Raw genomic sequence first — 22,679 nt, forward strand, 5'->3', positions numbered from 1 at the left:
GACTTACAGAGCGCAGGCAAGTTGGTTACATCTTTCAAATATGGGTAGGGAAAGGAATCAAGTTATTACCGATGCCTTTAAGGAACCAAGACAAAGGAGAAGTTAACGGATTTATCAAATATTCATGTACCATAAAGACAGAGAAAAACATTAAGTTTCGGAGGGGATTGAGCAAATCTACTTCTATATAGGACATGCTTCAGAACAGAAACATTCACAAATTAAAATGTCTTTAGCCAAATAATAAACTTCTTGAGTTTGGTAGTATGGAGCATAGAAAAAGCTATTTTAGAGGGAATCATTGGAAGAGATAAGTCTGCAAACCTTCCAAATTGCTATTTTCAATATGAAGTATTATTTTTCATCATGAAAAGTAATGAAGCAGTGAGCTATGAGCCATATCAAAAGGTGTATTTTCAAGAGCTATTTTCTTAACATGCCTTTCAAACCTCCCAAAATGATATTGGCAGATTCCTTATAGACCCTGCTTATCTAGAAGGAAGTGGACTTTTTTCCAGTAATAACATTTAATCAATTTCTATTATCAGAATTATAATCTCTTTAGGTTGCAACCTAACAAAAGTATAAGTAATTTAATGTAGCAAGAACATACTAAAATGGTTCCTATATACGAGCATTTTTTTTTAACCTTCCTTTACAATGTCACAGACATATCAACATTTTGTTTTCAACAGGATAGGTTTCAAACAGAAATCAAGGTTTGAACACTCAATTATTAAAATTCACTTAAGCACAGCAGGATGACAGATAAAACAATTACTTCACTTCAGAAAGGTACTGGACATTTACTGGGGTACATTTACTATAAGTTGGCTGCTTATGAAAATATGTTCCATTTCAATAAAAAGTGCTTACATTTATTTATCACTGGAAATTGAGAGTTGTGTTATACATTTGAACTCTGAGGTTAATCTACACTGATATTTTTATCCGCGACCTGCATTAACAATCAGAATTCCCTTTTGTATTGTCTATTGGTTGAAGAAAAGAAAGTCAGCAGGGTTTCATTTACGTAAAAATGATAATTCCTACATTTCTCTAATGCTACTACATGATTCACTAAAGCAAAATCTGTATTAAACTTATAATAACATTTCAGAGATAAATGGTTTCCATCAGTCTGATTTCATTATGAACAGATATTCTTTAAAATAAAGAGCAATTGAACAGACTTGCAATAGAAAATTCCCCTCTCCTCACATAAGTTTATTTCATTTTTTATAAATTTAAGCAGTCTATGATTAAGTTGGCATTTCTGCAATTACAACACTAAAATTCAATCAGAGAAAAAATAACTAATAAATTAACATAATTAAAAATTAAATTTCTCACTGTGCAACTTAATAATATTTCCTTAACTCACACAATTCATATTATCAATATCTAGTCAATAAAAAGACAATAATTAGTGTGAACTATTTTTTTTTGTAATTCCAAAGATTTTATGAAGTATATTGGGTACATGTAACATAGGTATTCATTTCATAATTCCATCTCAAGTTTTTAAAATATTACCTTCCAAATCATATAAGAAGAGTGTGTGTGGGGGGGGGAGACTGTTCTGACATTCTTGTAATTCATTTAAGAAATATTTATTATTTCCAGATCCTCTTCTGTATTTACTCTCAGACCACTTGTTTGCAAAAACAAAACCCTAGTTTGAATGATCTATTTTGGAAGACACCAAGGGGTGTCCAGGAAAGTGAAAGAGGGTTGACTGATCATGACTGAGCCATGTGTATAAGTTGATGAGTAGGCAGAGAAAGTGGGCCAGAGAAGAGAGAAAAGCAGGCATGCAGAGAAAGGCAGGCAAAAAAATACTCCCCAGCTTTACATAATACAGTTTCAACAAATGAAGATAAAGAGTGGGGGATTTGACATGCTGCCCAGAAAGTGACTCAAACTCTATCCTAGAGTGGGGACATGAGTTTCATGGTAGGAGAGATATGGGGGGGTATGAGTTTCCAGGCCCAGAGAAAAATATTTAATGTATAATAAGTTTTTAATAAGTGCTTTTGGATGGATTGACCATAGATAGATTTTATCAGTCCAGAGTAAATAAAATATGGCAGAGACTGCTCATTGTCTTCCCAATATTTATTTTTTCCTTTCTTCTTTTTTAGTAATAGAAAGTCCCCAAATTTTATCTGGGCCTGGATGAAGAGATTACATTTCCCAGCCTCACCTGCATCTAGATGTGTCCATATGACTGAGTTCTGACCAATGAGATGCAAGTAGAAATGATGCGTGCATCTTCAGGTCATGGCTTTAAAGGGAACCAGCTTGCTCTCCACTGCAGATGTGACTCCTCAATTGACATGCAGATGAAGACAACACAGGGGATGGTGGAGCAACAAGAGAAAAGGAACCTGGGTCCCTGGATAATCTCAAGGGACACAGGCACCACACTCTTGGACCTACAAGTCCAGGCTTTCATGTGAAAGAGAAATGAAGGGTGCCTGGGTGGCTCAGTTGTTTAAGCGTCTGCCTTCAGCTCAGGTCCTGATCCCAGGGTCCTGGGATTGAGCCCCGCATCAGGCCCCCAGCTTAGCAGGGAGTCTGCTGCTCCTTCTGCTCCTCCTGCTCATGCTCTCACTCTCTCTTTCTCTCTCTCAAATAAATAAAATCTTAAAAAAAAAAAAAGAAAGAATGAGAAATAAGCCTCTCTTGTTTGTCATTGTTATTTGGTCTTGTTAAAATAGCTGGTTAAATTCCTAGCATGTTTCCACCCCTCAGGTATGGCTGGAAGCACAAGAGGGTATATATCAAATTTATTAAGTTGTAACAACCATCCAAGTAGGACTGACTTGAGTTGAGGGTGGCTAGCCGTATCACTTCAGAAATTTCTGGAATTGTTTAAAATGAGCATTTCTTATTTAATAGAAATAGCCAATATTATAAAAAATTAAAAGCTATTTTACTCCTATATACTTTTTTTTTAAAGATTTTATTTATTTGACAGAGAGAGAGAGACAGCGAGAGAGGAAACATGCAGAGGGAGTGGGAGAGGGAGAAGCAGGCTTCCCGCTGAGCAGGGAGCCCAATGTGGGCCTCGATCCCAGGACCCTGGGATCATGACCTGAGCCGAAGGCAGATGCTTAACGACTGAGCCACCCAGGCGTCCTTTTGTATACTCTTTCTATACTCATATATTCGGTCTCTCTCTTCAGTTATATCTCATTTATATTCTTTTATCACTGAAATAATTAAATCAGACACAAAGATAATAATACTAAGATCAAAGTAAAAAAAACTATAGATACGAATGAGAAAACTAGGGAAGATATTTTTGTTTCTGCAGGAATTTCATACTTAATTTTGTGGTCAATTTGTTTTTTAAATAATACATAAACATCGATTCTCCGCCTTGATTTTAATAAAATACTGCCATAGGAAATTTCCCTTTCAATGTGAAATAGGAGCAGTCTACCTCAGTTCATCTGGAAGACAGTTGAAAAATAAACCTTGCCTCACTGGGATTTGATTTTGCCAGATCTTCATATTAACTTGTTGAAAAGTTTTCTTTAAGACTTTAAATGCCAAAGGGATTATTATACAAAATTTATTTGGGATTGCATCTAATTTATGGCAATTTTTCAATTTCTTTAAATAAGGAACATTTAATCAAGGTTGTGTTTCTGAATTTAAAGCTGCAAGACATGGTTTCAATCATTCCTCAAATCAGAAAAAGAGAATAAAGGAAGAGATTAAAAGTGAAGGGACGTGGTAATGAGTTACTACAGTTTTTCACTCTTCTCACTGATGACAGAATCATAATCTATTCTTATAAATCCATTAACAACTATAATTGTTTTCCTTTTGGAAATAACCACCTATGTGAAGAGAACAAACATCACTGAACACTTGCTGAGCACTATTTTAAGGATATATCGTTACTGAAACATATTGGGTGTGGATTTTCATGTAACTGAAGAATCAGCAACCTGCAATTTAAGGAAATTGAATTTTTATTTATTATCATTTTTTATATCCATGACTGTGGTTCTCTTACCATCAATATCTTCATAAGAATCATATGAAGACTTTTTTGGAATCACTACAAAATCTGTCGCATCTAAGATAGGATTTTCTCCAAAAAAATCACCAGTCAGCGTGACTTCCACCTCCTGTTCTATCCGCTTCCTGGACTGACATTTTATGACAACTACAGGAGAGAAATATTTCCAGTTGAGATGGAAGAAAATAAATTATGTCATGAAAAATATCCTTTTGCATACTTTGACTTATTGTGTCTGGCATTAACACACACACACACACACACACACACACACTCATGCAATATCTATATACAATGACATTTTGGAAACAAATAAGAATATTAAATAATATGTAAAAATAGCACGACAGAGATTAACCTGGAAGATATATACTAGATTACAGAAGATTATATTAGGATGTAAAATTTGATTCAGGAACTCACCTAGTCATATCAATAATTCCTGGTGGTCAGGAACACGTGAATTTTTCAGCTATCTATATGTTCATTGTGGCAAATACCAAACTCTACCTACATAGTAATACTACAGCAAATACCTTCAAATAATTTAAAAAAATAAGTTCTGTAGCATTTATTTTGTAATAACACTTCAAAAATATTTCTTATTCTTTATTCACATGCACCTTAAAATTCATATTTAAATTATTTCAGTAAAATATTTTGATTTTCTTTTGTAAACTGTTTTTAAATTTACAAAATACACTAACGGTTAAAAATAAAATTGTAATGAATTATTTAAAATTAATGTTAAAACGTAATGATAATATTAATTTAATATACAGCATTAAAACTTTATATATATTTTTAAAGATTTATTTATTTATTTGAGAGAGAGAGAAAAAGGGAGAGAGAAAGCACAAGTCGGGAGAGGGGCAGAGGGAGAGAATCTTCAAGCAGACTCCCTGCTGAGTGGGGAGCCGATGCAGGACTGGAGCTCGATGCAGGGCTCGATCCCACAATCATGTCATGAGCCGAAACCAAGAATTGGATGCTCAATTGACTGAGCCACCCAGGCACCCCTGAATCATTATATATATATATATATATATATATATATATATATATATATAAAATTTCAATGTTTTCTTATATCAAGTACAGAAGAAGTTGTCAGTGATCTTGTGAGAAACCAAAATATTGTGTCTATATACAACTACTAATTACACAAAGGAGTATTAATGAATTCCTTTGGCATTAGCTCTATAATATCATGCGGCCAAGTATACTAGAGGCCACACAAATAAATATATTACTTCTCAAAAATAATGTATTTGCTTGGGGCCCCTGGATGGCTCAGTTGGTTAAGCGTCTGACTCTCGATTTTGGCTCAGGTCATGATCTCAGGGTCGTGAGATTGAAGACCCATATCAGGCTCCACACTCAGCAAGGAGTCTGCTTGAGATTCTCTCTCTCCTCCCTCTGCCCCTCCTCCCCTCTAAAAATAATAATAAATAAATAAATCTTTAAAAAAGTATATATATATATATTAGATGCTATATTTTTATCAATTCAGATGCACATAAAACATAAATTTAATATAGGGGATAAAAGGGAATCATAATATAAAAAATCTTTTAAAATGTATTACACGATACTGTTGTGGCATCAATAATAACATATTCATCTAAACTACACAACTGGATAATGTCCTCAGATTTATGTTTTTTCACATTACACACCATATTTATAAATATCTAACATAAATTTATTTTTAATTCTAAAACATACAGGTTGATATTGAACATTTTGAACTTAGAATAAGTAGTGAAATACAAGATGTAAATGAAGAGGGTTGAAATGATTGAGGAAAATGTACAGGCTTCTCTGGCTTTAATTAGCTTCAGCCTTAAAGCATTAAATTGGAAATTAGTGTGATCAAAGTTACAATTAGTATCATGTCACTAGTCTTGTCCTCTAAGTCCTTCGGAAATTAGTGCCCTGGCAACGTACGGATTACTCAATCACAATGGATTCGCATTCCATTGTCTTCACACCGTGACAGTAGTAGAGTCCTTTTCCAATTATCTGCCCCAACGGATAGGAGCAAATAGGAATACACACAAAGAAAAGGTGGCTCACACAACGACAAGTACCCCGGGTTTAAGAATAACCTGAGCGATAGACACAGAAAAACAGAAAAGAAACAGTAAGCATTGAAGGTGATGCAGCTGAGCAGGGAAAGCAATAGGTTCTGTCTGATGTGTTCATAAGAATGAAGGATGGACTGTACAGAAAGTAAGCAATATGTATTTATATAATTGTACTCATTTTTTTCTCGAGGGCATTTGTAGATGAAGAAAATAATTACAAGAATAGGCTTTAGACTTCTGCAAAAATGATTTAATAACTAGTACACAATCTGTTTCAGAACACTGATGTTACTACTGGGTTGTGCTAAAGCAACACAGGCTATTTATAGAACTCACACTTAATTTAAAAATTGAATAATTACCAAGAGAAGTGACTTGATGGAAAATGCCTTTTTGTTTCTGCAGCACGTTTAACTTTCTTTGACGAGAACGGTGCAAGAAATTTACGTTTTATGTTTTCATAGGCTTTGTTTCAGACTGAAAAATATCTGCTTTAAATCTTTAATCTGGGAAAAACAAAACTGTGTCTGCAGTCAACATGAGCAATGTTGCTGTTAGTATTTCAACAGAGTAATGTCTAGGGTTTATTACATCACTTTGATCAGATGAGTGTATTATAAATTTTGAACCGTTCGGCTCCATGGAAAGTATACAAACAATTATCTTCCAGGAAGAAATAAAAGAAACATTTTGGCATGTTTGTGAAGCACTCAGAGGATAATTTAGTATATCTGAAACATTTATGTGTTGATAATTTTTTAACTTAAGAGCAAAAATACTTCAAGTAAGACAAATGACATTTACTGTCAAAGGTACTGCTAGATATGTGGATTTTAAAATTAAACGACATAAGGCAATATGTAACCTTGGCCTTCAGTGTATCTGGGGAAATGCTGTTATCCATGAGCAAAACTTACTATTTTCTCTTCTTCTGAAGTGTGGTGACATAATATATGGCAGTACAGGACTAACTCTGTTTCACTACCAAAGATCGGTACTGGAAGGAGAAGAAAAATTCAAAATTTCAAGACTTCTCTCAGGTCATCCGTATTGCTCAAGAGAGGGGCTCCAAAAGAGGTATCTCTTTGCAGGGCTGAGCAATTCAGCGTGCCTTAGTTATGAAGAACTATGCGTAAGGCCTGGTAAGAGGTGGCTCTATGGATATCCAAGAGGAATTGCATTTCTGAGGCTTACTCTGGGAAGAAAATGGGAAAATCAAGGAATGCAGAAGAAGTGAGAAGAGTATTGAGGAAGGAGAACACACAGAAACTTGAGAGAAGTTTGGAGCAGGGGAAAGAAAAAGAGGGGTCGCTGAGAAAAAGAAAGGCATTTTAAGAGTAGGGATTTTATGTCGTGTGTCTGGTAGGGAAGTGAACTTCCTTGAAAACTTCAGTATGTTCTGACTGGTTTTTGGATGTCATCATACAAGTTTAGTGTCTGGGACAACAGAGAATACAGGGATGGGTATCCCCATAGGATAGTTCTTGGATGAGACTTAGAGTTACACAGAAGCTGGAATCTGGGAAATAAGTGTGACCCAAGCACCAAAGTACCTGGGAATCTTAAAGACCTAGAGCAGGGCTCCAAGTGCCCCACAGAATGCAGAATAAAGGGGCCTGAAGTTAATGTTATTTCTATCTTAGCTGATTCTGAGGTTTCACCAACAGGAAGAACAACAGGAAATGGTGTGGTTTGGTGGAAAGATCATTGGACTTACGATTAGGAGACCAGATTCAGTGCTGGCACTCCTACCAGTAGGGCTGTTCACTTCACGACTTACTTTCTCTGGACCTTGGTTCTCTTGCTTGTACAAGAAAAGATGGGATTAAAGGAGCCTGTAAGATCATTTAGAATCTTGGTGTTCTCTGACTCTAAAATATACGTACCTTGAGGGAATTTAGGATGTAGTGCCTGTGGAAGTCCAAGAATAGGGTATATCCAGTGTATTGCTTGGATTGCTCCACTTTCTATTCCCAGAGTTCTAATGAGAAATTAAATAAGGAAGAGTGAACAAAAACAAGAACACTTTCAGTATTGGCATAAAAGAGAATATTCATTATTAACTTAATGGTATTTTAGCAAAGCTCATGAATTTAAACTTTGGCAGAGAGAAACTATGAAATACAAAACACTTTCTGCAAATGTTATGAACATTTCAAAGCAAACCCTGGGAAATTATCACAAAGAAAAATGTACCACAAGGATCGTGAGATGTAAGTTAAAAACGAAGAACTTTCCCCCTGCTTTTAAAAGTCGGTATTGGTATTTATTGATGAGACTAAAATGTGATTAATCAGAGGCAATATAGTTCCTACGGGTTATATTCTAAATTGGACAGGCCAAAGACAAAACACAAAAAATGCCATTAAGTACAGTGACAAAGAAAGTGACAAAGAATTTACTTTTGGGGGTTATCTCTTAAAAGAAAGAGGGCATTTGTCAAAATATTCTAAGTCCATCATACACCATCAAGACAACAGCAATAGTACAGAATGGTCTGGTCATTGTTGAAAATGGGCTTTCCTTGTTAAAAATGAAACATAAGACAGAGCAGGCAGGACCAGCTTCACGAGCACATGACTTGCACAACAAACAGCACAAGGACTCCATACCTAGAATTGTTCCATGCTTGTTTAGTACACCACTCTAACTGTCTGGAAATTCTCAACCATTTTTAAGTGAGGGCCCCCTCATTTTCATTTCACACCGGGACCCACAAATACATAGGCAGTCTTGACTGTTAGAAGGGTGAACATCGTGGCAGAATGGACACTAATGGGCTCACAGAAAAGAATTGTTTTAAATGTGAAGAAATACTTAACGAAACTATAAAAGCAGAGAAGACATACACATTTTGTATCATTATTGGAGTTTGCTTAAATTTCCGTGAAGCACTCTTCATCCTGGTAGCAACACAGGTAACGGTGGTAGTCATGGCGGCATTTCCTTGGGGTGTCATACCCACCTGGCACAGGGCCATCACTTGGTGAATGCCAGCATCACCAGTCCCATACTCTGCCAAGACAAGCTGCTTCAGGTTGTTCTCTAGAGATTTATTATTTGTTGTCTCAGCAATAACTATTTTCCCAGTCAAAAAGAGTCGTCCCCTTGCGTGTCTCTGATTCTGATTCATTGACATGATACTTAAGGTTGACTTGTTCATCACTCTGAACTTCAAATCCCTCTGAACGTCAAATGATATATACTATACCCATATAACAAATGTATTTTCCTCTTGCGAACATATAAATTTCAACACTTCAGAGAATATAAAACCATGAACTTTACATTGCATAACATAGAAAAGAGTGATCACGTCAGCGCCAGTCAAAATAAAATCATTTTCCTTCAATGTCTTTATTGAAAAGTTACCTTTTCATCTCTGTGCTCAATTCATCAAAATTGTCAATAGGCCAACTTTCTCTATTCGCCCTCATCATTTGAACAATGACCATTGTTCTGTGTAATTTCATAATGTGGGGCATAAATAACACTGGGATATCTATATTCCCTTTAGGAGGCAATGTGATTCCTGTAAAAAACACAAAAATAATTTTAAATGTGGTAAACATTTTCAGAATATAATTTTAACAGCCGAAAATAATCTCCTAATCCCCTTAATTGCCTATCAGTTTTTCAACATCACGTCTGAGCAAGAAAATGCTTTCTGCTAAATTATAAGCGCACTTCACTGGCTTCACTAATTTTCCTCAAATGCCATTAACCCTATTAAAAAACACATTTTATCCTGAGGCAAGAAGCTTCTCCTGATGAGGCTGGAAGGGATGAGGAAATGTTGAAAGTGATGGCTTGGGTTTCCCAGAGTGATAAAAGAACCATGAAACCCATGAGTCTTTCCAAGTCTTACTACAAGATTTTATTTATTTATTTGAGAGAGAGAGAGAGAGAGAGAGAGAGTGCATGTGCGTGTGTGTGCGCGCGCACACGAATGAGATGGGGGAGGGGCAGAGGGAGAGGGAAAACAGACTCCCCACTGAGGAGGGAACCCCAGGCCACAATGGAAGGCAGATGCTTAAACAACTGAGCCACCCAGGTGCCCCCCAAGTCTTAGACTACATTTTTATTATGTTATGTTACTCACCATACATTACTTAGACTACATTTTGCAAAAGCCAAAGTACAGCAATTTTTGACCCTTTTAATACTTTGTGTTTTTTTTTTTTTCCCCCTAGACCATAACAGCTCCATGTTTCTGCTTGGAGTACCAAAATTGTTACCAGTAAACTGTTCATTTATTTAACTGATCCACGAGGGAAGCCAAAGCTTATGTGTGACAGAAAGGGGGATCCACTCCAGGTTGTAAAAACCAGAAGACAGAAATACTGACAGCATTTTCTTTTGTTCTAATAAAATTCAAATTTTTCAACCTTTACATAAGAACCACCTGGAAAACTTGTTAGACAGGAGCCTGCTAAGCTCCACCTATAGATTCTGACTTATTCAGTCTGGGCTGGGGCCCAAAAGCTGCACGTTTAAGTAGCTCCTTATGCATTCCGGAAGCACATGGTCATGTGGCCACCCTTTGAAAAACAATGTGTTCTACCTATTGGACAAGTATTGAGAGGTTGGAAGCATGGTGAGCTTCTGGCTATTTAAAGCAGTGAGGATTTTGGAGGGATGGATGTCTTCCTTTATTTTGAAGAGTAACAAAGAGTTAATCACCATACGTTACATCATTAATTTTTGATGTAGTGTTCCATGATTCATTGTTTGCGTATAACACCCAGTGCTCCATTCAATACGTGCCCTCTTTAATACTCATCACTGGGCTAACCCATCCCCCCACCCCCCTCCCCTCTAAAACCTTCAGTTTGTTTCTCAGAGTCCATAGTCTCTCATGGTTCATCTCCCTTACGAACATTATTTCTTTGTAAGAAAAGATTATTAACTATATTCTGGTTATTAAAATTCTTTGTTATAAAGTCAATGATTTTCAAAGCCATTTTGTCTCAGCTAAGAACACTGTACTAAACTATTAAGAACATCAAGAAAAGAATCAGAAAATGGCCCCTCTGCAAAATATCCCGTCTCAAAATTCTTATAAATTTTAAATTTTAAATTTTACTCCAGGAAATGAAAATGTTCTGTCTCATAGCATAGTTAATAATAGTTAATAATTAATATGATTACTACTTAATATTTATTGAGTACTTGCTATATCCCAGGCTCTGTGCTAAGTATTTTTCACACAATACCTCACTTCATTCTCAGAAAATCACTGCAAATTACACGCTATACTATGTTTCTCATTTAGAGGTGGAAAAAGTGAGACAATTTGGTTAGAAAACTTGCCAAAGTCCCAGTGAAAGACTGTGTTGCTTACTAAGATATCTAAACAATGTCTGCCATCTTCAACTTTGTCTTCATGAACTCTAGAGGCTTAATGAATCACTGCATTCAAATGGATAAAAGTAGCAAGAGGATAAGATAAAGAGTTGGAATAGGAATAAAAAGAGCAAGAGCTGAGTCAGAATAAATCATCCATGCATCCCCAAGGAAATCAAGTTTAGAAATGATCATTTACCCTTACAAAATTCTATGTTATCACTAAAAATAGATTTTAGTATGACTAAAAATAAAACCTAGACATTTAGATGGTATAAGGAGCCAAGACAAAGATACAAAAGGGTAATTCATTGCCAACATCATGCTTTCTTATAATGTTTGAATTGAAAGTATGGAAAGACAATGCTATGATAAATAAGCCCATTTAGTTAACAATCCAGTAGCCTATTTGTGGCTGTAACGTTTTACCGGGTCTACAAGTAGAAATAGTTTCCTGCTGAAGTGATCCTAAGTCTCCTTCACTGTTATTATATGTTTGAATAGTAAGAATCACTGTGCTATTATTAACTTCCATGAGATCACTGAAATGTAACATTGAAAAGAACTTTGAGAATTTATCAAGTTCATTTTGTGTCTCACAACTGAGTTTTATTTTCTGTGGTTTTCCCATTATCCTGTGCCACACTCTGAGTAGAGACAGGAAAGCTGTCCTCACTTCTACCTTACAAAAAAATCTACCCATGTTTTCTTCTAATACCTATATGCTTTCATTTTTATAGTTATTTGATCCATTTGTAATTTATCCATACATATGAAATGAAGAAGAATGTATCCAATGTTACTGATTTTCTATATGGGACTAATAATACAAAACCACTTATTTAAAAATTTCACTGACTTGAAATGCTACCCTCATGGCATGTCCATATATATTTTACTCTTTTTCTGGATTCCCTAGATTTCTTCAGTCTTTCTTTCTCTTCATTTGTACATGCCACATTGCTATAATCACAGATGCTTTATTGTCTAGGGGGACTAACTGCCTCTTCCTCCAGCTCATTTTTTAAAAGAATTTTCCTACATTTGGAATGAACAGTTAGCTCCAGGAAATGGATGGGGTGGCAAACAGTACATCTAATGGAATCACCCTACATTTATACTTTTGGGATAACTGACATTTTTATCTATTCACGATCTATCCAAAAGCAAGCATATGGACTTTATCTTAGATTTCTCATCTGGGCATTGTATTAGGTGCTTCTAGGTTCTTGGAATAGCTTTGCGGCCAGTTTTAATTTTCAGTCTTGCTAGAGGCTTATTTCAGCATCTTCATACATATTTAGCAGGAAGCTGAGAGAAACCACATCAGTTTTTTTCTATCTTCTGACAAGGTAATCCAGCTAGTACGATGATTATTATACTCGTTAGGTTGATAAACATATTCTAAACTCAAAACATTTTCTGAGCTTCTCTCTTTCTGTTTTATCCCATTTCCATATGGTAACCACACAAACTAACCACATATATATTTACTTTTTTCTATTACAGTTATCATTCTTTAAGTTCAAAACCCTAATAAGCATCTGGGGGGAATATGCACATTTTGTTTTATATAATTAATTTTATGGAATTATATATTTTATGAGAGGTATACATTATTTATAGAATTTTCAAAACCCTGGTAATACTTTATGCTTAGTATCTGAGAAACATAACAAAGTGTGATATTACTGTTTTGCCTTTGAAATCTCCTATGGCCTTGTTGCACTTAGCATTCAAATTTTATTCAGTATATTTTAAAACTGCTATTTTGATTGCTCTTTTGATTAAAGGTGTTAGAAATATTTATGCACTAATCTCTCATTTGAAATACAGAAACTGTACAATGCTTTAATGGCTATGAGGTTTCCTGCCTTCTTAGAAGAAAATCTTCTCAAGAGAGTAAAATGAGCATAATCCTCATTTTAGTAATGAAAGTATTTCATCCTGGGAGGTTCATTTTTAATCACTTTAGTGGTATGACATTACTGTTTCCCACAGCATAATTTCTAATATTTAGCATGGTAATAGGAATGGCCCATGTCAGGTAATCAAAGAGATACTAAGAAACATATTAGCACCCTAAGTCATGCGATTATTTTGGTTACTGTGGTTTATTTTAAATGAGCACAAGTTTTACATTTTAATTTTAAGTAAGAGTACAAGATGAACATGACTTGTCATCAACCATTTTCAAACATGAAATCTATTCACTTTCTACTTGGATACTTTGTATTTTCAAAAACTGATTTCAAAAATCTTTAAATTATGACAAAAAAAATGGAACAGAATTGTTAACATGGTAGTTTGGAGAAGAGTCCTTTCATTGGTTCCTGTGGAGATGCTATGGGCTGAATTATGTGTGCCACTGCTCCCTGGCCGCCATTGATATGATGAAGCCCTGATTTCCTGTATCTCAGAATGCGACTATATTTGGAGTTAGGGCATTTACAGAGGCGGTTAAGTTAAAATAAGAATGTTAGGGTGGGCCCTGGTCCAATATTACTGGTGTCCTTATAAAAAGAGGAAATTCAGATTCACAGACATATACCAGGAATATGCATACCCCAAAGGAAAGACCATGTGAGGACACAATGAGAAGGCAACCATCTACAAGCCAAGGAGAGACACCTCGGAAGAAACCAAACCCCTCAATTCCTTGATCTTGGACTTCTAGCTTGCAGAACTGTTGAGAAAATAAATTTATTTTGTTTAAGCCAGTTTTAATACCCAGTCTAGTATTTAGTTATTGCAGCCCTAGCAAACTAATCCATGAAATTATCTTTTCTTATGTTAGAGGCTGAAGTATGGGATGCCATTGAGTTTGCTTACAGAAGTTCTAATTCCAGACTCTCAAAACATAGGGCAGGGGCGCCTGGGTGGCTCAGTTGGTTAAGCATCTGCCTTCGGCTCAGGTCATGATCCCAGGGTCCTGGGATCGAGCCCTGCGCTGGGCTCCCTACTCAGCGGGGAGCCTGCTTCTCACTCTTCTCCCTGCCTGTGCTCTTTCTCACTATCTCTGTCTCTCTCTCTCAAATAAATAAATAAAATCTTAAAAAAAAGAGACTTCTTTAAAAAAGAAAAAACATAGGGCAGATAAAGAAACTTGACTCTGATTGCTATTTGGCTGCTATGATCACGGAAAAGCTAGGGATGAAGCATTCTTCCCTTGCTACTTGTATCTTGTCGACTGAATGGGGCCATCTAATGAATAGCAAAAAGGACATTTCAGGGATTGTGTTCTCTTTGTTAAGGATTAGTGACTGTTGCTGCTTTACTCTATCTTTTGAAGAGCTAGCTAATGCTTGAGATTTAATGAAGAAGTTTATCCAAAGAAGATACCATCAAAGGGACTAGTGTAGAAAAAGTAAGCACTAAGTTGAAGATCAGATTTACTAAAACAGATAATTGGGGAAAAGATACAAATCCATGCTTTTCAGAAAAATATGCTATTTGGGACATATAGTTTTAAAAGTAGATTTTGGAGTTATTCAACACAAATATGATTGCTAAGGTAAGTTTTACACCATGAACTAAGCACCTGTAAGTTAAAGTTTTGTGTTTGCTTTTTAAGTCTAAGAATTCATCAGCAAAAATAAAAACAAAGAAATGCTTAAAGCCTTTTGGCTAAGATCAAGTGTAGAAAATATTAATTTTAATGTAAACACTTCATTGCTGGCTCAAAATGAGTGAAAAATCCACTATTAGAGCCTCCTGACCAGATGCACAGTGAAGGAGAGAGTTTTCTATGATTAAAAGCCATCAAATACATGCTGCATAAGCCCCGACAGTGATGAAAGAAGGGTTTTGAGCTTTACCTGAGTGTTTGGAATAGAATATCTTAATGTTCCTTCCAGCTCTAATACCCTATGATAACATTTTTCCTCATAAATAGAAAAGATAAATAAGATTGAAAAAATTAATTTCAGGGAATTGAACATTTTCTTGGAAAGCAGCTAATTTTAATTTTAGTTAAGATCACCCACAGAAAATTCTAAGATAAAATAATGTTTAGTACTACAACTAATATACTTTGTTGATCAATTACCATGTCCTCCTTGCCCCTGTACCATACTAAGTAGTGTGTGTGTGCACGTGCACGCATAAACACACATGTGTATGTACGTGCGTGTAAGACCTCTCTCTTTACTTACAGGTATACTCTATGATATAGTGTAGAGCATGAGCTTTGGAAGTTTAAATCTTTGCTCTGTTATTTGCTAGCACTGAGAAAATTATTTCAATTTCTAAGTGAGATTTTCCTCTTATGAAAAAGCTAATATAATATACATATCAATATACATATCAAGGTTTTGCTATGGCAAAAATACTACTCCAGTTCCATCCACATAATACCATTTTGTACAGTGTAACACTAATTCCACACTGTTTTATACTTTCACTTATTCATTTTCAGAAAGTGCTACGTGCCACGCACTATAATAAGCACTGGGGATAAAACAGTGAAAAAAATGTATCCCCTGCTTTTCTGAGTCATGCATTCCAGAATGCGTTAGGGGGTGAGAGCAGGAGTCAAACAATAAAAAAATGTATTTGTATGTATGGTGTAAATAAAACAATAAAGGGTTAGAGAGTCATGTGGATGTTAATATAGGGCGGTCCAGGAAGGCTTCTCTGATAAGGTGTCATTTGCACAGAGCACCTAAGGAAGTTTGAGAAGCCTTGTAGACATCCATGGCGGGGACTATGGAGATAGCAAGTGGCTATGTGAACTGGATTTAAGGAGAGGTTGAAGCTGGGCCTATCAATTTAGAAGTTCTTAGAATCTCAGGTGTGGCTGAATGAGGAGAGCTCATAGGGAATGAGTGTGGCTAGAAATGAAGAGAAGAGAAGACTGAGCCTTGGGTGTCCAGGAAGTTATGGGGATGGGAATAAGGGAGAAACATGCAAAAGAGAATGAGGAGGACTTACTAGAGAGAGAGAAGGAGAATCAAGGAAGAATAAGTCCTGGAAGCCAGTTGTTTCCAAAACAGTGAGAGATCAGCTGTGTCGAGTTGGGCAAGACGAAGACTGCATATAGATGATTACATCTGGCAGTGTTAGGTTACTGATGAAATTAAAAAGAGTATCTGTAGACGGATGGGGCATACAGCCAGCTTAGTTTAGGTACAAAAGATAATGGTGTAAGTGAGGACAGTAAGTATAGAAAACCTTTCACCATGTTTTGCAATAAAGAGGGATCAGAGAAATGGGATTGTAGCTGGAAAGGATAAGGGGTAAAAAGAGACATGTCTTTTAACATCAGGAGCTATTATTATAGCATGTGTATGTTGATAGGAAAAATACAATAACAGTTATTATAGAGAAGACAAAAGGGGAAAACTCCTGGAGAGTTCCATGTAGTTGAGAAGCTATGGGATTCAGTGAATGAGTAGAGGGATGGCCACAAGAGCACAGAGAACTTTTCTGATATAATGGGAGGGAATGCAAGACACAAGGATGAAAATAAAATTAGGCTGGTTGGTATAATGGAAGAAGCAGACAATTAGACTCTGATTTGACTCTATATTCTCAATGAAATAGGAAGAATGTCAGATGTGAGAAGAAGAGGAAATGCTGCATGTCAGTGGTAGTTACCAAGTTTCTATTCACTGTAGGAAATTTTACTATAAGCAGATTTTACTAAAGGAAAATCATGTCCCACCAAAAGTTCATCATTTAAAATTTACTTATTTCTCTACTTTCCTTTCTCTCCATCTACTCATCTATACATCTATCAACCATTCTCCCTGTCTTAAAGGCCTATAATGCCTAAGCAGATACTAGTCTTCTCTCTGTTAGAATATTCACCTGCATTTCTGCAACTAAGAAAATTGCATAAAATGGAAAAAAAAAAGGCTCTGTGCCTTGGGCTCCATTTTACAAGCCCAGACATTATATAAACTATTTTAATAAGTTCAATTTCTGCTCTCTGTGTAAAAGTATTCTAGTGGTATAAGTGGGTCTAAATTTCAGGTTACAGAGACTTTTCTAAAAGGCAGGCATCCAGACAACTTTGTATAAGAAAAGCTGTAGCTTTGTGTTTTACAATAAAATCAGTAGCTTCACTGACTAAGAAATCCACCTGCTGTATGATGTAAATTGTAATTACAAATCTATGTGATTAGAACCTCTGCTTATTTGTGTGTTAAATTGGTCATTTGACATAATAGGAAGAGAAATTTTATTGAAAATGTGAAATCATGCTCAGCTGCAGACATAATTTAATAAACATTCATGACAATTATCTGGAGACCTGGGCATACTTTATGTTAGGCAGCCGCACACACGGTAAATGTCACTAAACACTGAGCTCTTTTTTTAAAGGATTTTATTTATTTTATTTTTACAGAGAGAAAGATTGAGAGAGAGAACAGTAAGAGGGGCAGATGGAAAGGAAGACAGAATCTCTAGCAGACTCCACACTGAGCGCAGAGCTGGGCCTCAATCCCATGACCTTGAGATCAATCCCATGACTCTGAGATCATGACCTGGGCCAAAATCAAAGTTGGATGCTTAACTGACTGAGCCACCATGTGCTCCTAAACACTGAGCTCTTAAAGATGTTCTCCAATTCATAAATAGCATTATTTATTTTCAAAAACATATTACTTTTGCAAATAACATTTTTATTATTGATTGTCAAATTACACGATATAAGTTAACTAAAATCAACATGAAACATAGCAATGATCTCTTATAAGGAAAAAAACAGTGTCTTTAATAAATGCTAATGCTAGGAACTCTGCTCATTTAACTCTGATTATTAGCAATCATATAAACATAAATGATGCATAGTATATCTTTTAAGCAATAGATACTATAGATACCAAACACAGTGTATATCTTTATCCTTTAGATTATTCTTTTATAATATATCACCCATATACAAAAAATTTGAAATAATTATAAAATCCAGTTTTAAGAAATGAAAGCGAGATCCCATGTACCCTTTACGCAGTTATTTGCCATGGTAACATCCTGTAAAACTATAAGACAATATAAAAACAAGAATATTTAGGGGTGCCTGGGTGGCTCAGTTGGTTAAGCATCTGACTCTTGATTTCAGCTCAGGTCATGATCTCAGGGTTGTGGGATCGAGCCCCATGTTGCGTTTATTGGGGAGTCTGCTTGAGATTCTCTTTCTCCTTCTCCCTCTCCCTCTGCCCCTCCCCAATGCATGTTCACTCGAGCTCTCTCTCTCTAAAATAAATAAATAAATCTTTTTTAAAAAAGGAAAAAAAACCCCTCAGAATATTTATATTGATATAGTCAAGATATAGAAACGTTTCATCATAAGGATCCCTCTGGTTGAACTTTTATAGACACCCCTACTCAATCCCCTACTCCATCCCTGAATCATTACAACCACTAATCTAGTCTCCATTTCTATAAATTTGTCACATCAAGAATGTTAAATAAATGGCACCATATTGTAAGTAAATTTTTGAAATTGGCCTTTTCACTCAGCATAAGTCCCTGGACATTTGATCAAGTTGTGCTTATCAGTGCTTCACTGATAATTCCTTTCTGTTGCTGTACTTCATGTTACGGATGGACCAGTTTGTTTACTCATTCACCCACTGAAGGGCAACTAGGTTGTTTGCAGATTTAGGCTATCATGAATAAATATTCCATGAACATTCATGCACATATTTTTATGTAGAAATAAATTTTCATTTTTCTGGGATAAATTCCCAGGAGTGCAACTGTTGGATGGTAAGTAGTTGCATGTCTCCTTTTACAAAAAACTACCAGTTTTCCAGAATGGCTGTACCTGTTTATATTCCCACAGCAGTTTATGAGCAATTGTTTCTCTACATCTTTCCCAACACTTCATGATGTTAGTATTTTTTAGTTTAACCATTCTAATGTGTTTGTAGTAAAATCTCATTATGGTTTTATTTTGCACTTCCCTAAAGACTAATTATATTGAACACCTTTCCATGTGCTTATTAGTCATCAGTATATTCTTCTTGGTGAAATATCTGCTCATGTTCTTTAATCATGTTCTACTTTAAGTGTATTTTTATTAGTGAGTTTTCTGTACTTTTTATAGGTTCTAGATACTAACCCTTTATCACATGTTTTGCAAATATTTTCTCCCAGTCTGTAGTTTTCCATTTCATCATCTTCTCATGGGCTTTTACAGGGCAAAATATTTTAGTTTGATGATGCCCAATTTATTAATTTTTCCTCTTATGGAATTTGCTATTAGTGAAATATAAGAACTATTTGCTTAGCATTGTGTTGAGTTAAATTTGCATAAGGCATGATCATCTTTTTTAAAAAAGATTTTACTTATTTATTTTAGAGAGAGAGAGAGAGAGAGTGCGTGCAAGTGGGGAGGGAGGGGCAGAAGGAGAGAGAGAATCCCAAGCAGACTCTGTGCTGACTACAGAGCCCAACTCAGGACTTGATCCCAGGACCCTGAGATCATGACCTGAGCTGAAATCAAGAGTCAGATGCTTAATCGACTGAGCGACTCAGGTGCTCCAAGGTGTGAGCATCTTGACAGGAATTGCATTAAACCTAGATCAATTTGGATAGAACTGACATCTTTACTATACTATAGAGTTTTGCAACCCATGAATACAGTGCATCTCTCTATTTATTTATGTTGTCATTATGTTATTTTGTCATTTTTAGTATATAAGTCCTATACACGCTTTGTTAGATTTACTCCTAAGTATTTAATTTATTTGGAGAGATTGTAAATGGTATTGTGTTTTTAAACTCAGTTTCCATGTTTTCACTGCTAGTATATATAAATATGATTTCTGTGTGTGTTGTTCTTGTTTACTGTAGTGTTCCTGAACTCACTTAATACTCCTACAAACTTTTTTTTTTTTTTAAGATCCCTTGGGATTTTCTGGTAGACCATCATGTGATATGAAAATCAGGACAGTTTATTTCTTCCTTTCCATTCTATTTGCCTTTTGCTTCCTTTGCTTGCCATTTTGTACTCATTAGGACTTCCTTTAAATCACTTTAAATAAGTGATGAAAGTGGCATCCTGTGTCACTGCCTATTTTAGAGAGAATGGACTCAATGTTTCATAATTGAATCTGACATTAGCTGTAGTTTTATCAAGTCAGCTCTTTATCAGGTTGAGGAAATTCCCTTTTATTCCTAGGTTGTAAAGAGTTTTCTAAGAAATGGATATTGGGTTTATTCTAATGGTTTTTCTATATTGACTGACATGTGATTTTTCCCCCCTTAATCTTTTTAACAGAGTGGATTATATTAATGGAATTTCAAATACCAAACCAGCCTTTACTTCTAAAATAAACCCCATTTGGTTGTGGGTGTATTTTTTGTTATATAATGATGGATTCAATTTACTGACATTTTGTGTCTTATTTCATGAACAGTATCTGTAGTTTTTCTTTATTGTGGTTTTCTGGGGTTTGTGTCAAGGTAATGCCGGTCACAGAATAGGTTAAACAGTGTTCCTTCCTCTTCTTTTTTGGGGGGAAGAGTTTGAGAAGGATTCACGTTAATTCTTTAAATGTCTGACAGAATTTGCCACTGAGGCCATCTGAGCCTGAAAATTTCTTTTTGGAAGTTTCTCAATTATGAATTCAATTTCTTTAATAGTTATAGGACTATTCATATTATCTATTTCATCTTCAGTGAATTCTGGTAGTTTGGAATTTACTAGAAATGGATCATTTTCTCCTACATTGTTGGATTTACATGTTTAGAGTTGCCTGTAATTCTGCTTTATTTCTCTAATATCTTAAGGTTATCTGTAGTGATATTGTCATGCGTTACTTGAATATATTTTAGGATTCTAACTGATTTATAGTGTTTTTTAGTATATTACTTCACATAACTTTCTTAGTTGTTTTAAATGATAATTCAATATACATATGCAACCTATCACTGTCCACAGGTATCAATATTTAGCTACTTTGAATGAAGTGTATATACCTTATGTTTTGAAATGTACCCAGGATTTGTTTTAATCACATGTGGTAACACATGCAGACACAGAAATGACTGTCATGAAGAAGGTTTTATACTCACATACCCCTAGAAACAAGAGGCATGCCATGCCATGCAGGGCCACATGGAGAAGCACCAGACTCAGTCAAGAGGTGGGGAAAGAGGCAAGAGTCTTTATTGTGGTTTTCATGGGAAGGAATGAGCAAGATAGGGTAAATAGGCTAAGCCGGTTTAGGATTGGCTAGTTTGAATAATTTCAGTAGGCTTTGGAGTGTTAAGGGTTCCCAGCCCTGGGTAGTAAGGGTAGGAGAATATTGGTCTAGAATGTAAAAGCCTAACAGAAGAGGTGTGGGAGGCATCAACTCTAAATTTGTTAGTTTGCATATAAAAGGTGCTCACAAATGAGTCATTTACTATCTCTAGGAATTAGCTAACCCTGGGAGAGGCAGTTCCCAACAAGGTCCCAGATACCAGAGCATCAAAAATATAGAAATTAGGAAAATATAGTCAATATACCTTATTTCCATTTAGATCACTTTATCTGCTCCATATTTCAAATATAATTATCTTAAGATTTTTTTTCTTTCTCTCCAGATAGATATACAAATATACTCCATATCACAAAGTGGAATTTTTGCTTCAATCAGCAAATATGATTTAATGAACTCAGTAGAAATAAGATAGTCTACTAATATTTATTTTACCCATTTCGATGTTCTTCATTTTCTGAAGTTCTAACTCTTATGTTTTCATTTCCTGTTTAGAGAATATTCCTCATCCATTCTTTAAGGACTGGTTTGCTTATAAGAAATTGTCTTCCTTTTCCCTCATCTAAGAATGTCTATTTTCCCTATATTCATGATGGATATATTCTCAGGATATGAAATTTACAGTTCACAGTTCTTCCTTTTCAGTTCTTGGAAATTATGTATCACTTCCTTCTGGCCTCCATGATTTCAGATGAGAAATCTCTTGTCATCTGAATTGCTGTTTCCCTGTAAGTAATGCACTATTTCTCTCTGGCTGCTTTCAAGGTTTGTTTCTTTTTCTTTTGTTTACTGAAGTTTAATTATGATGTGTCTTGCCATGGATTACTGTTGCTTTAAACTATTTGGAGTCTACTAGCCTCTTGAATCTTAGGCTTATGTATTTCATCACAAGTTTTCAGATATTATATCTTTGAATAATGTTTCAGTCACAGACTCTCCTCTCCCTCTGGGGCTCTGATATGACTGTTATCTCTTTTATTATTT

The 22,679-nt window shown here is 35.4% G+C and overlaps 1 protein-coding gene across 1 annotated transcript in view; it reads right to left on the bottom strand.

The window, feature by feature from the left end:
• CFAP47 (cilia and flagella associated protein 47) overlaps positions 1-22,679 on the bottom strand; it is a 506,331-nt gene that overhangs the window by 58,507 nt on the left and 425,145 nt on the right. The window contains exons 59-61 of the mRNA XM_021681266.1: positions 9,502-9,661; positions 8,016-8,110; positions 4,034-4,186 (exon numbers count right to left, since the gene is read on the bottom strand). Coding sequence (XP_021536941.1) covers positions 4,034-4,186; positions 8,016-8,110; positions 9,502-9,661 — 408 coding nt within the window. The remainder of the gene's footprint in view (positions 1-4,033; positions 4,187-8,015; positions 8,111-9,501; positions 9,662-22,679) is intronic.

This window comes from Neomonachus schauinslandi, chromosome X (genome assembly GCF_002201575.2).
Source record: "Neomonachus schauinslandi chromosome X, ASM220157v2, whole genome shotgun sequence".
Taxonomy (NCBI): Eukaryota; Metazoa; Chordata; class Mammalia; order Carnivora; family Phocidae; genus Neomonachus; species Neomonachus schauinslandi.